We start from the raw sequence: 17,593 nt of genomic DNA, 5'->3' as shown, positions 1-17,593 counted from the left end.
TTTAATTTGTTATTCATGCCACATTCTGTTTTTTTATATTTTACTAGTTTTGGTATACGTCTTATTAATTATCTTAAATGTTTCTTCACTAAAGGAGCATCTTCTGCCTTATGTTTTATGTAGAGTAAAGAAAAAGAAACTAACAGTTTCCAAGTACTTAATATGTACCAGACACTATACTAGGCACTTTGTATGTATTATTTAATTTAATATCTACAACAGCTATAGGTGAGTTAGATATCATTGTCATCACGTTACCCAAAGAGGTAACACATTCAGAGGTGTCAAATCATTTGTCCAAGCTCACAACTAGGAAGTGTCAGGGATTCAGATCTAAGTTTTGCTGGCTCCAAAGCTCATTTTCTTTCAAACACTACATACCCCTTTACTCTTGGCTGTATTATGTCTTACATATGCAGTCAGAATTATACTGTCTTTTTACATCTGTCCTGTATTTTAGATCTCCAAATGTCTAAATTCAGTGGCCTTTTTCTCTCCTCATATTCCTTGATTTCTTCGCAGCATTAGACACTGAACTTTGGAAATCCTAAACATGCTTTCCCACTATCTTTAAGTCTCGTTCACTGGCTGCTCTGCCTCTGTCGCACCCTCAGTATAGATTGTCCAATCCCCAAAAATGTGTTCTTTCCATCATCCCAATTCTCTACTATGGACATCTAATCTCTTTCCATGCTTTAAACTTTCACTATATACAGATAATGCCAAAGATCTCCTCATCCTATCTTCCCTCTACAGCTCTGTATTCTTAGCTGCCTACTCTGCTGAATAGCCTCTCAGTGTGCTTTGCTTGCCTCAAACCAAACATAATTTTCCGGGTTTCCTCTTCACGTCCCAGTTTTGAAAGATGCTGTTATTCTAATCTCCCAGGCCTTATTGCCAATTTGAATTATTTGGAAATTATTTAAACCAACATGAAAAGCCTCTCCCCATTGGAGTCCATCCTCCGTCCCTTCTCCATCTTCTATAGGTCAGCCATCCTTCAAGGCCCATGTTAGATGCCATCTTTAATAGGATGCCCTCCCCAGACCAATCAAATGTATGTATTTTTCTCTTCCTTGAATCTCCAAACACTTAATTTGTACCTTTTGTTTTGTAGTCTGTCTTATTGTTTTGATAGTGTCATCTAACTTCTTTAGACAGGAAACAGCTTGAGGGCAGGAACCATTGTATCTTACACATATATTACTTGGAACAGCCTAACAAATTACTCAATACATGTTTGTTGAATTGAATTAAATCAAATTCTTTAACAATCTCAATCAAATATTTTTAAAATATTATTTTTTCCTATACATGAAAAAGCTTTGACTTTCTTATGTTAAGATTTAATATTAACCTCTTGATTATTTATATATATTATAATTTATTATCATTATAGTTACCATATCTTGGGCATGCACCTCCCTTGTGCCTTTGGTGGACCAGGCACTTCGTTAATCCTGGGTATGCAGAATTTTTTAAGCCTGCTAACAGTCCTTTACAATTATTTTTATGATATATGGAGATAATGGAAAAGAGAAATCTAGAACATTTTATTATATATTTAGATATATCAAAATCTTTATTAAATCCTTACACCAACCCTAAAATGTAGGTATTGTTTATCTCCATTTTACAAGAGTGGAAACAGACTCTGAGAGTCAAAGTATTTGTACCAAGTCACAAAAGCAGTGAAGTGATGGAGCCAGAAATGGAACTGAAGTTTATTCAGTGCCAGCGTCCACGCTGTCCCACTGTGCCACATGACCCTACATGTCCCTGTTCTAGCAAATGGATGTTACATGACGGGAATTCTTGACTGGGACTCATGTGTTTATCCATTTGCCTCAACTCAGAGAAGGTAGGAAGCATTAGCCATGATGATGCCACATGATGTGTACAGCAGTATTTATTTATGAATGTTACAGAAAGCATACCCCTCACAGTTTTATGAAAGGAGTGAAAATAATTTACTACTTATATGCACAAATGCCCAGTCAGGGTGAGCACACATGGTTGCCCTGCTTGGTAGACTAGTCACACGATTCCAACTATGGATATAATTTGGGTCAGAGAGAATGTTTTCTGCATCCCACTAAGCATTTGGACGAGGTGGTAGGATGGATGTGTGGGATCCTCATAGAGGCTGATGCTTTCCACTGCACATGCTGCCACTTAGATGACAATAAGAGAGAAATTCTTAAGCCATCATAAGCTTGATAAGTCCAAATCAAGCATAGAAGGTGGCAAACGAAGCAGAATTAGCTCACCTTTGTAAATTTTAGCAAATTTTGATGCTTCATTGTGAAGGGGAGAAGTAAGCCAACATGAACAGACTGACCAACACAATTTTACTTAGCCTTACAGTCTTTCAAACTGCTTGTTATACCTACATTTCTTTTAGTTTTTCTGTGTCTTTTTTTATTCCAAACTTCCGTTATCTATCAACCCTTTTTATGTCTTCCCTTCACGTAAGCTGTTTTTAAATGTTATCTTTGTTTTGGGGAAAAGTAGAAATTTTTTCTCCTGGTCTCACATAACCCAAATTTCAAAATTCAACTCCACTAGATCATACTTCTTAGTTTCAGATAATGTTAGGATTTTAGTTTTATTCAATTGCTTGCATTTCTTAGATTATTCTAATTTTATATTTCAACTTGTAAACTTTTAAATGTGTGATCATTTAAGTCCCTTAACTGTTGCCCAGGCTGGAGTGCAGTGGCATCATCATAGTTCACTGCAAGGTCAAATTCCTGATCTAAAGCCATCCTCCTGCCTCAACCTCCCGAGTAGCTGGGACTATAGTCGCATGCCACCATACCCAGCCAATTTTTGTATTTTTTGTAGAAATGGGGTCTTCGTGTGTTGTTCAGGCTGGTCTCAAACTCTTGGCCTCAAGTGATCCTCCAGCCTTGGCCTTTCAAACTGCTGGGATTATAGGTGTGAGGCATAGCACTCAACCAAAAATTTTTTATTTATACTTAATAAGTATACCTATTTATTGGACACATATTTTAATACAAGCATACAATGTGTAATGATCAAATCAGAGTATTTAGGATATCCATCACTTCAAACAGTTATCAATTCTTTGTGTTGGGAACATTTCAGATGTTCTCTTCTAGCTATTTTGAAATATACAAAATATATTATTGTTATCTATAGTCACCCTGCTGTGCTATTGAAGACTAGAACTTATTCCTTCTATTTAACTGTTATGTTTGTACCCTTTAACCAACCTCTCTGTATCTTACCCACCCACCTTCCCAGCCTCTGGTAAACTATTGTTCTATTCTCTACCTCCAGGAGATAACTTTTGTAGCTCTCACATATGAATGAGAATATACAATATTTTTGTCTTTCTATGCCTGGATTTGAACAGCATAATTTAACCTTGTGATTTGATTAGGTGGAAGTCAAACCTAAGATGCCTACTTTCCTAATATCAATATAATCACCATGTATAATAATACTTCAGTGAAAAAAAAACACATCAGGCTCTACTCTTGGGATGAGGCAACCATGCCTGTCCCCATATCAGTGAGATTGGAACATTTCTTCCCCTTAGCACCAGTGCACTGAGGACAGGAGTTTTTATAGGATGAGGGACTAGAGAGAGGTGTGCTGGTAGGGATTTGAGTGAGGGGTAAGTTAGGATGTTTGGGGTTATGAAAGCACAGTGCCAAGGAATCTAGGACATCCTGCCAAAGAAACTCTCAGGGACACCAACCAAATCACCAATTCTTTTGCCAGCATCAGGAACTGGTTCCCCAATCTCCCTCCTCCAATACTATTACAGATTACTTTCACCCCAAGTTTCTTTCTTTTTGATTCCACGTGGGGAAAGAACCTGGTCTTCTAGCTTCTTACAACTGTCTTCTTCCTTAAACCCTTACGTTCCCTCAAACTTCCACTGGAAGATTCTAAGCATTTATATTTCTTCAATTTGAGAGATTGTTCTTGAAACTCATGATTTATTTGTGACAGATTTTATTTTTTCCTGACAGATTTTTACTGATGAGGAAACTTTTGTTGAGGAAAGATCCTTTTATTTATGTCCTCACATCTCCACCTTGTCCATAGAGAAGAACCTGCTGCTCAAGTTTTGTTGTTCTTCCCATGGGAAGGAAATTGCTACTCTGATTTTCTAGAGTCTGAAGTATTCATGGGGCCATAAAAATTTACTCTTGGTAGGGTCAGTGTCACGTTAATTTTTCAGTACTCCCATGAGGTTAGCACACCTGGACAGAACCTGATCCTCCAAGGTAGGCTAGCCAACCTGTTTTCTTCATTTTATTCTGCAAAGTCAGTAAGTTGAATAGGTCCCTCTGGGAGCCCAGCCAGATTTTTCCACACAGGGTTAACCAAGTACGATAGCCAGAGATCTCTTGTCATGCTGGGTGGCGGTGACCTTGTTCTGGCTTCAAATCCACATCAAATTCATTGATCCAGGTCTTGCCAGAATAGCCTTGAGGTGAGAGAGGATAATATCAGCTATCGATTATTTTTTAAAAGTTCTTAGTTTTTCATCTGGTTATTATTCCTGTTGTACATTTTCTTAGTCAAACACTCTGCAAGAAAAGGAAGAATATGGTAGGATTTAAGCATTAAAATTCCACCCACAAGTCCTAGTCCTGATTCATTATCACAAGTATGAACTTTCAGGTATTATTTGGTTGCAAGAAATAGAACTCAAGGTAGCTTAATTTAAAATATCGTTTAGTTTTAGCAATTAAGTGTAGTTCATGGTATCCAGTGACATGAGGAGAGACTAGAACTGAAGATTGGAGACCATATGTCTAGGTTTCTCCCTTTCTAGGCCACGTGGTCTCCTGTGTCTGCTTCAGCTTCTGTGTTGTTTCTCTTCACAGATGAGATTTCCCTGAATCTCCCTGCTCAAAACCCCTAAGTAGTCACTGCAACTCACTATAATTCGTTGCTGCTCCATTACCAATGAAAGTTCCAATCTCAAATTGCAAGGAGAGGGCATTTGATTAGTTAGCCTCTGCAGTCAGCTGTGGCTAGGGAGAAGGAGGGCTACACCTCTGAGAGTATGGGGAAACTTCTCTGAGAAAAGGGGTCTGGATGGGACCTACACTCCAAAAACAAGTCTCTCCTTTAGCAGTTTTGGCACTTCCTTTCCTCAGTAGACTATTCGGGAAGAAAGAAGGAATGCCAAACCCAGCCTGGAGGATGGTGAGAGGTTTCTCGAAGATGAACCAGTCCACAGTCAGTCAGTCAGAGGGGAGCAGGACATCCCGTACTAATGGGAGGAGCAATGGGTGCAAAAGCACAGGGCGGAGAAATGCACGGGGCTCCTGAGAACAGCAGGGATTCCAGGGGTGTGGGGCAGCGGCCTGAGGAGAGCCCAGACCTGGACGCTGATGTCGGCAGCAGCAGGGCTATGGGATGCCAGATTGGAGTCAGATATTTACTAAGGATTTGTCTTTTTTATCTTTTCTAAGAACCAGTTTTTAGACTTTTTAAATTTTCACTTTTTAATTTTCTAATGGGACATCCTGCAAAAGAAACTCTCAGGGACACCAACCAAACCACCAATTCTTTTGTTTTCATTTTAGCTATATTTCCTTCATTCTGCCTTTTTCCTTTGATATCTTTTCCTGTTCTTTATATTGGCATTCTATTTTCATCATATTCCCTGGTAAGATTCTAATATTTCATCCTAAATGCTCTGTTGCTGTGTTCATTCTGAAGAGAATGACCTTGACCCAGATGAATCTAGTTGGTAAGGATGTCTTTGGTAATAGGGTCTTTCTTTGAGGCATTGGAAAGAGGAAAAGATAGAGTCTCACATTGCCCCCTGTAGGTTCTATACCACACATTGCCCAGCCAATTCAGAATCCATGAGGAGCTGTGCTATATAGATTTAAGAAAGAAAAAGATTCTTTCTTGCTGTTTGAATATGTTCCAAAGGAGTATGTCAAATCCTTTGGATACGTTCCAAAGGAACAAGTCAGCAATGAACAATGTGGTCTGAGTGAGGAAGGGAGTTCACCAAGTGCCTCCCAAGCCCTTCCAGTCTCTCGTTACTCACATTCTCCCACTGCACCAGGTACTTTACTAGAGTAACTCTACTTTAGTAGAGTTTTCTATAAATTCCACTTCATCATACTATCTTCAACAAATTACCTCCATAGATTATTTATTCCAGTTCAAATAAGTTCTATATCAAATTCTGTGTCTTTGAACATTGATACTATTTTTAAATCCCCTGATGTCAGATGGTTTGTCATACTTAACCAGCAAACCCAATAAAGCTAAACATTTTCGAAGGAAAAGACAAATGCTATAATACACCACTCAGATTTTATTTTATATTATTAAAAGTAACATTAATTGGTATATGTGGACATAAATTTTTATAATTAAGCTTTATATATCATAGATAAGTTATAAAACAATTCTTTTCTGAATTAAGGTTTGTTTATGCAATGCTAAACAGTCGGAATGGCAGACACTTATGTGGATGTTCCTAATCAGCACACAAGGTCTTTTGAGAACAGAATGTCCAGATGAATGATGTAGGAGGCTTTTATCTAGATAGTCAGTGTGGTAAAGGTAGGGCACAGTGTATTCTGAACCCTAATGTGTACCCTATTTTTCTTAACTTAGAGAACTAAATTGATATCATTATTTACAAGTATTCTGAGTAACAAAATTTATTAATTCTTAATTTTTTTAAATGCCTCATCATGTTTCAGAAAACATTTAAAGCAAGTTAATATATATCAGAAATGAGTTATCTTGTTACTATCAAAGGCTATTAAATGTCATTGCTTAATATATTTACTTACTTTGCTTTAGTGTCTGGCCTATCAAACCATCTAATGGTTACCAAGATATACATTAAATGATTATAGAGATCAGTGGTAAATATTACTATATTAATAAAATAAACTGTAGAAAATTTGCCCATATTTCTGGAGAAGTGGATCCTATGTGGGTGCTCTGAGGCAGGATATTTGATGTCTTAGTCTGTTTGGTTTACTATAACAAAATACCTTAGACCAGGTCATTTATAAACAACAGAAATCTATTGCCCACAGTTCTAGACCTGGGAAGTCCAAGATCAAGGCACCAGCAGAGTTGGCATCTGGTAAGGGCTCTCTGCTTCATTCATGGCCCCTTGTTGCTGTGTCTTCATGTGGTAAAAGGGGAAAGGTACTCCCGCAAGCCTCTTCTATAAAGTCCCATTCATGGGCACAGAGCCCTCAGGACCTAATCATCTCCCAAAGGTGCTACCTCTTAATACCATCACCTTGCAGTTAGGTTTTAACATATGAATGGGGCACAAACATTCAGATCATAGATAGCACTTGAGTTCCAGCCAGTCTCAGCTCTGCCAGCATTCAGATTTTTGTGACCTAGATGAAATAAATTAACATCACTAAGTGTTTTCTTCTTCACTGCTAAAATGGGGATAAAAAAGTCCTACCCAGACTATCAAAAAGCGATTTTGTGATGCTTAAATAAAGTTGAATATTTGAAAAATACTTGATAGGCAGAGATAAATATTCATGTATTCAGTACTTTTAAGTTTTGTTAATATCTTAAACTATCTTATGAAATAGTCAAATGAATATAAAAAATCAAAGAATAACCCATGCCATGGACACAACCACTCAACTTTAATCTGTCATAAAATTTTGTCATATTTGTTTCTAGTCATGTTTACAAATAAAATGTTACAAATACAAGTTGTACCCCACCATGGTTCCATTCTGTTTCCTCTTACCCTAGAAACTCCACATTATTTTATGGCTGCGTTATCCTAATTTTCAGTTTTTCATACATCTAAAAATTTTACTCTAAGAATGAATACAACTGTTATGATGACTTTTAACAGAAGGGCAGGCCAATTGCATAGATTTCCAGAAACACCGTGTTTAGTCATCATCACAAAGACCTATAATCAACTCTATTTGCCTTGTTTTGTTCTCTTTCTGGATGTTAGTTGATGCCAAACAGAAATTAAGGAGACATTCTTTTAAATGCATTCATACTCTAAGAGATATTATTCATTGAAAATATTTATTTTTAATCATTTCTTGGGGATAGATAAACTAAGAACACAAGCAATTTCATAACTTGATAAAAGCTGCAATTGTAAGCAAATTTGGATGACAAATATGAATATTTACTGTATTGGGAATAAGGTTAATATTTTAAAACAAGGTTGACAGGAGAAAAAGTGTCTTAGTTTGCAAAAAGGAAATTTGTTTCTTTAAGTGAAAATTGGGGTCAGTAGGCCATAGCTCTCCTTGCTCCTACATGACTGAAATGAATTAAATAATCCAGCAGTAATACAGGACTGAGCAAACTAATGACAAAATTATACATTAAAGCTTGAATAAAATCATTATACATTAGAAACACATATTTTGTGTAAGAAAGTATCAAATTGTAAATGCATGCCCACTTCACCTCAATTTTCTTAGGACAGAAAAACTGAGTCCTATCCTCTTGTGTTCATTATGGAACTCATGGTCCTTTTCTGGGGAGCAAAGGTGATAACCTTCATCTTTTCGTCATAGTCTTAGTTACTGCATTCTGTTGACTGTGATTTCAATGTGATTAAAGACTTTTCCTTGATACAGTCGATGCAATATCCAGCCCCATATGCTATTCAGAGTGAGTGTTATGTTATAGAGGGGAAACCTAATTTTGAGTTATCCTTCTTTGGACTCCCATAAATGAAATAATGATAGTGACCTTGCTAACCATGTACTGTGTTCTAGTCATTGTAGTAGGTGCCTTCCACCCACTACCTAATCCACAACAACCTTTTGTGGCAGACACCTTTTTTACCATTTTATAGATGAGCAAACAGGTTCAGAGATATTAAATAAGTTGACAAAAGTGGCCAGGCTAGTAAGTGGCAGTTATTATATGCCAACTCCATATTTTTAGTAGTGACATTTTCAGGAATATACTGCAAATATATGAATATTCAATGTAATATTGAATTTTGTGATTTATGACTATAAAAGTAAGTGTGTGTGGGAGTCTGTTTTTAGTAATCTGAATAAGTAGCACATTAAGCTTATTCCATGCAGCTATATACACTCAAAACACACATGGAGTATTATATTTGGCTCTTTTGTTTTCAGTGCCAATGCCAGTAGTTACCCTATGGAAAATGATAGTGAAAAACATTAAAGCATAGTAAAATGTATGTTTTAATATATAATTTATTTATATGTGGGCGTATAGTGAACAAAGAGTCAACCTACACATATTACATATAACTTCACCTTGAACGGTTACATGCATATTGAGCAGACTTGTACTATGATCTATATGATGTTGAAGCAACCATCTGATTCACAGAAGTTATCTAATTAGAATGTGATTTTTATTACAACCTTTCACTCATTAGTCCCTTGTGTGTCAAGTTATATAAAGATGGTTCAAGTTGTCATGTTTCAGTAGGTTGTATTTATTTATAATGGCACTTTTTTCTCAACATCATGAAAGAAAGGCAGAAAGTATATTATGGTCATGTGAAAATATTCGTTTTATACCATTACTCTCCTCATACATATTGGTTCTCGGAATACAGGAAAAATATCCGCACTAGTGCTTCCTGGTGATCTCTACAAGAGGATAGTTTTTGAAGATAAGAAATTCGAATATCAATAGACTGAATTGAAAACCATGTAAATTTCCAATATGACCTGGCTTGAGGGGGGGAAGGGGGTGCAGGCGGGGGGGTGTGGGGGAGACAGAGGTGGTCTTATGTTCCTTTTCTCTGTGTCCATATTATCAAAGTAACCTTTATATCTATTTTTCTACAGTGACGAAATTCACACTTGGTTGCATTAATATGAAGTGTATGTGTTAGATTCTTTTTAATTACTGTGTAAAAATGATATGTAATTGAAACAAAAAGCATTGTTTCCGATCCTAATTTTTTTTTCCTCAAGTCCATCCTGTCAAGCTGCAAGCGTGAAAGTTATTTTCTGGTGGTGTGATTAGATTGGGGCTGAACCCTCCAGCTGGCAGGCCTGTCTGTGACTGGCGGCGGCCTGTCCCCAGTGCTTGTCATTTCCTGACATGCCTGACAGGATAGGGACAGCCGCCCCAGACAGGTTCATTAGATGGTGTTTTCTACAGCTGGGCTAAAAATAAATAAATAAATAAATAAATAAAAAATCTGTGCTTTGTCAAGGCCCAAGCTGTAGGGGCCCTTCTTGTTGGTTTAAACCAGGGCCTTGTTTTGACAAATTTTGATCTGTGTGGTTTTTAGATTTTCTGACACATTTTTGCTTCCTTCCCCTTTGGCCTGCACTTTATGCTCTCTGCCTTGTTGCTGCTTCAAAATCCTAACATAGGCTTCCCAAGAGAAAAAGAACCACAGTTATTGAGGGCTTAAAAGAAAAAATAGTGCAATTCTTCATAAAATAGCAATACTTAATCTATTTCCATGGTGATCTACACAATGGAGGCAAAACAACTATGGGCCTTGCGATAAGCCAATTACAAGAAAGGTTAAGAGTTTTTATAGTGCCAGAAACATGCCATCTACATGAGAACATAGGATCATTACTAGCAGTGTACACTGTCAAATACACTGCTCTTTAGAACTGCCAGAAATTTAAGCTATCTTCATTCTTGAGCTTTTAGGAAGCTGACAGAGTTTTCTGCCTCTGTTGATAGGCTTTGATGTCAGGAAGAGAAATTACAGAAGATTATAGAATACCTCCTAATTAAAACCATAAATAAATTCCAAAATCAAATTTAGACATACGCTTCTTTGTCAATGATAGGGCCCCTTTAAGGTTAACTAGATTTACCGAAAACTGAAGTGCATTTGAAACATACATTCATATAGAGTCATGATTTATCATTTTCAACCCCAAATTTAAACTTTTAGAATAGAACTGTAGAATTGGCAAGGAAGAAAATCTTTGGCTGAGAAATTATTCTTCCTGAGCTATACCTGTAATTAACCAGTAGACACTGATGTCTTTACTTCACAAACTTGCTATCTATAGTCTCTTTACTATCATAGTTGCTAATATCTGCTTTCCATTGAGAGAAACATTTGATCTTAATTTTTAGTAAGTAGAACATGCCCAAATAGAAAACATCTGACCGTTTCTGCTTAAATAACCTTAGCGCTACTGTCAGCTGTCTTTCCTTTCACACGTAAAGATACAAAATATAATAATGTTTGTGTCTTATATGCTTTGTCATTGGTGTAATAAATAGTGTTGCTGAAAAAAAAAAAATCAAGCTCTTGATTCACAGAAATCCTGGCCCTTACCTTTCCTTTGTGTTGTTAGTTTCACTGCTTTAGTTCCCCGTCTCTATGACAACTGTTTAAATTGGGATGGGCAACTGTCATCTGGAGTATTACTGAGAGAAAAGTGTTAGTGAGCACACAGTTCCCATAGATAGAGCATTTCAATATAATCCAATTTTAATTGAGCTCCAGAGACTTTGATGTGCTGCAGAAGGTTGGGAGAGAGCTATTCCAGGGAGAAATTAAAGCAGCCCAGCAAGGCTTCCCTACTCCAGACTGTCACCATTTTAAGTAAGCATTAGCATCAGACTTAACCTGCCCCTATGGAACATCTCACTTCTTTTTTCAGCCTTTTACTGATTTATTTTATTTTGCCATATGTAAAAGCGAAGCACTTTCATCTTTTTATATATGTTTTTACACCCATTTGATGAAGCTTGAAAAGCTTGTACCGGACCTGAGATTCATCTCACACTCTCTATTGGACTTTGCCTTGGCAGTTCGTAAAAGAAAGAGAAAGTAAAATAGGGATTAGCTCGAAATTGTCAGCTATCATATATTAAACTTCCTTTTTTAATATTGCTTTGTAAGACCCTATCTTGGAGCTAAAATGTTGAAGGAAGTGTAATTTTTATTTAACTTTGATTTACCACTAAATTTTATTTTAATGCTTAGATACTGGGTTATTTATTACAGGGTAGGATTTTTATTTCAAAATGCATTAAAATATCTTTTTCTCCTCACATGAGAAAAACCTTTCAGGGAAAGCTAGTTTCGAGCAGCTGACACAGGCACATCAATCCTTAATGGAGAAACCATTAATCCCTTATTTTTTTTAAATAGGGAAGAAAATGGATATTTTTCCATGTGTATTCAAAGAACCTTTTAAGTATTTTGCAAATAATGTTGAACATACATTAAATAGTGCAATAATAATATAAATGGCATAAAACCACAATGTTAATTATTATTAAATAAGCACTAAATATAATGCTTGTGCAGTCAAACAGCTTTGTAACAGGTATAGTAAACTTAAGGAAATTGTTACCTATCTGTGCAATACTTGACATTTCTGATCTACATTGGCACATTTAAAAAAATAAATTTAAAACATATGTTGAGAAATTAAGTAAAATTATGACTTGATTCTGTGCATCATCCTAGATACTTCTAGTATCAGAGTTAGATTCACCATAAAGCTAATGAAGCTTCAGCATCAGGACCCCTTACTCCACAGGGCCTTGTGAATGACGGGAGTTGCCAAGAATTGTACAGTGGTCTCAGTTTACTATAACTTGCCTTAAGAGATCTCAGAAGAAATTAAACTAATTTCTTAGGCACTAGTAATTTGTTGTGATTTTTTTTTTATTCTAAATATTCACTTACACAGCTAATTATAAACAGTGCTGCAATGACTAATCAGGTACATACTTCACTTGCTTTTGTGGGAGTTTATCCACAGGATAAATTCTAGAAATAAAATTGCTAGGTTAAAGGGCATATGTACTTGAAATTTTAATAGATGTTGCCAAAATTTCCTCGATATGTTGTACTATTTTGTACTCCCACCAGCAATGTAGTAAGTACTTTTTTTCCTCACAGCAAGCTCAGTATTAGCAAACTTTTGGACTTTTGCCAGTCTGATAGATGAAAAATAGTGTCTCCATATAGTTTTAATTCTCTGACTATGGATCAGGTTAAGCATGTTTTTAATCAAGTAAGAGTCACTTTTACTATGTTTTCTGTGATTTATCTGTATTTTTTTAAGAGCAAAATTTTATCCACTCAATGTCTATAGGAGGAGATTATTAATAAATAGTATGGTTTGTCTAATGCATGTATTTTTGTGTTTTAAGTATCATATGGACTTATGTATTATGAAAATTATATTCATATATACGTGCTTTTCTCCCTGCTTTCAACCTAGATTAATTTGTCATTCCTCTATGGAATGCCCTCCCAAATTTTAGTGTTACAGTAGTTCTGAGGATAAGAATCTTTTAATTTACCTACCTACCCATTAAGAATCTTTCTGCTCTGGCATTAAAAAAAAAAAATCAACTGCTCTCTTACCCTAAATTCTAACATAACATTACTTAAAATATAATATAATTAGCTAACTATAGTATAAACACTAAAACTATATTTACTATATTGAATTCTATACTACATGAGCCACATTTTTTATAAGTCGGTTTGCCATGTGGATGTCTTTAGTATACCTTTTTATTTATTTACCAAAACATGTATATTGGAGAATCATACACTGGAGCTCTGTAGAGCTGCATTCATTGAGTACCTGTTGTGTTCCACACACTATGCTGAGCACCAGGAAGAACATTCAACATTAATACAAGGTTTTGATTGAGATGCAGAAATAACCTCAATATATGGAGAAAATAATATTATTAGGTTTATTTATATTACTAATGGAGAGCAAACCTTTGATAACAGATTCGATATTTTATTTATATTTTATTCACTGATTATCATTCCTTTAAAGTAGTTGAGTGTAGATAGGTTAATTGTTTTTGTTGTTAACACATTTTCTTTGCAGAAGTTCATGTTTATATGGATAATAATGAACCGAATTATTGCTATATCTAAAGCATGGACTGAACCTCTTAATCTTTCTCGTAGTACTCCTAGTCTGCCAGTAATCTTACACCTTGGAGATGACAGAGAGCTCCTACTCACCGGAGCCAGAAATTCTTGCAACACCTTTCATTCCTTCCATGTCTTTACCTCAGCATAAAACAAAACATTCAGGTCCTATTAATTCTATCTCAAAAGTATGTCTACTCGCTTCCCCCTCCTCTTCCTACCAGCTACAACGGTCTTAGGTTAGACTCCTCTACTTCCTACTGACTTGATTCAGCTTTCTAGTTTAGCCTAATTTTTTTTTTAAAGATTAAACTTCAAACACAGCAGACAGAATACTCAAAACCATCTAGTAAGAGGTATATAAGAATAAATTCCGGGAAATAACCAGACCTAATTGAACCAGTGTGAGACACAGAAACAGAGTTTGGATCAGAAAATTATGTGCACTGAAAAAGGATCTTGGCCGAGGTCAGGTCAGGGACTGCCCCTATCACTGCTGACTGAGAGTTTCACTAAGGTCTGGGCTGGGAGGATTGTGAGTTCACTTGCTCAGCAAGACTGTAGTACTGCCTTTGTGCCAGCTTCTCCACTAAACACTCGCTATGGTATTTCATTTGATACTCACAGCAAGTCTGTAGAGTAGATATGATCATTCTCATTTTATATAGGAAAAAATGTGTCTCAGGTACGTTAGGGAACTTTTCTGAAGTTATACAAATTTCAGAGTCTATGTGTCATCCTCCAAAGTCCAAGTTGTTTCTACTAAAGCATGGCATACAGATAATAAAGAAATATTTTAGCCCACCAAACTAAGTACTACATATTGATATTATGGATATACACGGTTAGAAGGGGGGAATGTACCAACGGTATCATTCATACTGCTTTGGGCAGATACACATTAAATAAGACCCAATCCAGAGGACATCCAAAATGCAAATTTTCCTGCAGGAAGATTGCATTTCATGTTATTGCTTCTCATGGGGAGAGAGTGATACTAGAAGAGCTCTAGCTAAAAGAGAAAGAAAAACAAATTCTCATGAACCATAAGGATGTACCTGTGAGTGGCCAAGGGTACTCAGGTTTTCAAGTGAAAATACTCTGTATAAACCTGAACTCATATTTTACGAAAATAGCTTTCAATCACTAATTATCACTGAAAAAGAAAAGTCTTTACAACTTGAAAAGTAATTCACATTCATCTTGTCTTTCTGGCCCCTGATGAGCCAGCCTGGTACCTACCAGACAGATAATTGATAAATGGTAAATATCTTTTGAATAAATACTTTCTTTTTTAGAGCAGTAAGCTTTTAATATATAGAAGGAATTTACCAGGCAGAGAAAGAGGGGAAGCTATTCTAGCACATAAATAAAGTATGGAAATGTTTGAATCTGCATATATTTTTTAAAATTCTAATAGACTTTATTTATTGAAACAGTTTAAGCTTACCGAAAATTGAACAGATAATACAGAGAGTTCCTATATATGTGTATGTATTGGCCACACCTTTTCCTTCTTCAAAGGACAGAGACATGAAGGTTAAGTTGCATAATTACGCTTTGTATTAGAAGATTTTCAGCTACAAGTTACAGATACCCTAACTAAAGTGGCTTCATTAAAGATAGAAAGATAGATAGACAGAGATCTCACAGAACAGAAAGTCTAGTCAGTCCAACAGTAAGGGTTGATAAATTCAGGTGCTTATGAATATTTTCAAAAACCCAGGTTCATTGCCCACTTCCACTCTGTCATCCTTTGTTTGCTCTCATTCTCACACTGATAGCAATGTGGCTTCAACACTTCCACAAATCAGCATAAGCTCAGGAATGTCCAGAGGACAGAGAGTGCATTGGCTCCCGCTGAGGCATGGGGAAACTTTTCCAAATCAGTTCTACTCCTGGGACAGGCTTCGAAGTCAGTGTGTCCTGACTCAGAAGTGCATGGAAGAGAAGTCAGTATCCCAGCATGACCAGAGTTGTGTTAATCAGGAAGGTGGGGGTGTGGGGGGTAGAAGTGATATCTGAGTAGGTATCTAGTAGTGTCTACTACAGAGTTTCTTTTAAGAAAGCATAATAAAATACAAATAGGAAATTCTGATCAGGCCTTATGAACAAATGCAATTTCATTCAAGTTCCAGTAAGCCACTTTTTTACGTCCACTCAACCATAGACATCGATTGACATTATAGTACCAGTTACTCTCTTTGTTTACACTTTTGCTACTACAGACTGACTCTTTGTATACCTAGAATTCGATCATTCAACAGATTTTTTTGCCGTACATGTATCCTTATTACTTAGCACGGTATGTGTTATATCATAGAAACTCAGTAAAAAAATTAAAAGGTAGTACACTGAACAGTAACCCCTCGGGAATGCTGAATAAACTGTGTTGTGCTCCTGTGTTTTGGCTGTGAGCCATCATATGAGGTCCGGTGCAGAATTTTTCACCCATGAAGTCAAGGCAGCACTCACGAAGTTTCTGATTTTGGAGCATTCTGGATTTTGGATTTTTGTATTAGGGATGTTATATTTATACATACATTTATATTAGGTTCAATCCATAGTGCTTAGATCATTGGTAATAAACATGGTACAAAGAAACTCTTCAGAAGATGGCACCATTCATGTTCTGTCCCATCCATAATGAATTAGGAATCAACTCTGGACAATTTCAATATGACTGGTTTTAATTACTATAGAACATATAAATTAGTAACTTTTCTTCACATGTTTATTTCTAGACACAGATCAACCAAGGTATTCATAATTCTTTAGTACTGTTAAACTGCTGCTGTGTGCTGAGCTCTGTGCTAAGCAGGAAGAATGCACAGATGCATTGTTCCTGCCCTCAGTGAGTTCACAGGTTAGCAACAGACACCAACAAATAAACTAACAATTTAGCGTAGTCTGATAAATGTTATAAAAAAGTGTTTACAGGGTTCTCAGAGGCAGCAGCATAGTCTCCTAGCTTAGTCATTAACAGGAACGAATCAGAAGAACAAAATAGAAAGGAATGTGCCGGGCACAAGAAACACCACATGCAGGGGCACAGAAATGTGACAGAGCATGGCACACTGGGGAGCTGAGAAGCGTTCAGGATGGTGAGAATTTAAAAGCTAGAGAGAATGTACATTTTGGCTAAATATGGGATTTTGCACTACTATTAATAATAATAGTTACCACTTTTTAAATATCTACTGTGTACCATAATGTATATGACATATATATGAACTCTATTATGCTTTTCATGACATTGGGGTGCAAATTTTTAAAAAATGTTTAAAGGTATAATGGATAAGAATTGAAGAGCACACTTGTATTTGTATTACATGTAGTTTTCTCCAGGTAAACATCAAGAAACATTAACTAGAGAAAATCCCTTAAATTAAAAAAAAATTAATGTGTGCTTTATTACACACTTCTCACTACTTTTGTGTGTTTAAAATTTTTCATAATAAAAAAATTCTTAATGTTTTAAAATATTTCTCTCATAGCATAATTAGATTGCCAATGAAAGTAATTCTCCTTTATATCTACTCTGTGAGGTAAGACCCATTTGACTACTGCAACAATTACTACAACTCTATCCTTTAATTTTGTTTCATCCTGGCTGTACCTACAATTTTACTATCAAGTATTTTCAAAAAGAAAAAACAATTCGTCCTGCAATTTATGTTAATAGTATCTGCCAAATCAGACCCTGTACCAAATTGATTA

At 36.0% G+C, this 17,593-nt stretch overlaps 1 protein-coding gene across 13 annotated transcripts in view; it reads left to right on the top strand.

The window, feature by feature from the left end:
- NBEA (neurobeachin) overlaps positions 1-17,593 on the top strand; it is a 582,638-nt gene that overhangs the window by 438,317 nt on the left and 126,728 nt on the right. Inside the window, exon 1 of one of the 13 annotated variants that reach the window (XM_012748108.3) lies at positions 10,086-16,977. The exons of the other annotated variants lie outside the window; for them this stretch is intronic. Within the exon in view, the coding sequence (XP_012603562.1) occupies positions 16,975-16,977 (3 nt within the window). The 5' untranslated portion in view covers positions 10,086-16,974. Of the gene's footprint in view, positions 1-10,085; positions 16,978-17,593 lie in introns of those variants that run through there. 13 annotated transcript variants of the gene reach the window in all.

Source organism: Microcebus murinus, chromosome 13, assembly GCF_040939455.1.
Source record: "Microcebus murinus isolate Inina chromosome 13, M.murinus_Inina_mat1.0, whole genome shotgun sequence".
Lineage (NCBI taxonomy): Eukaryota > Metazoa > Chordata > Mammalia > Primates > Cheirogaleidae > Microcebus > Microcebus murinus.
Note: the sequence above shows the minus strand (reverse complement) of the source record. Positions and strands in the feature narration are given on the sequence as shown.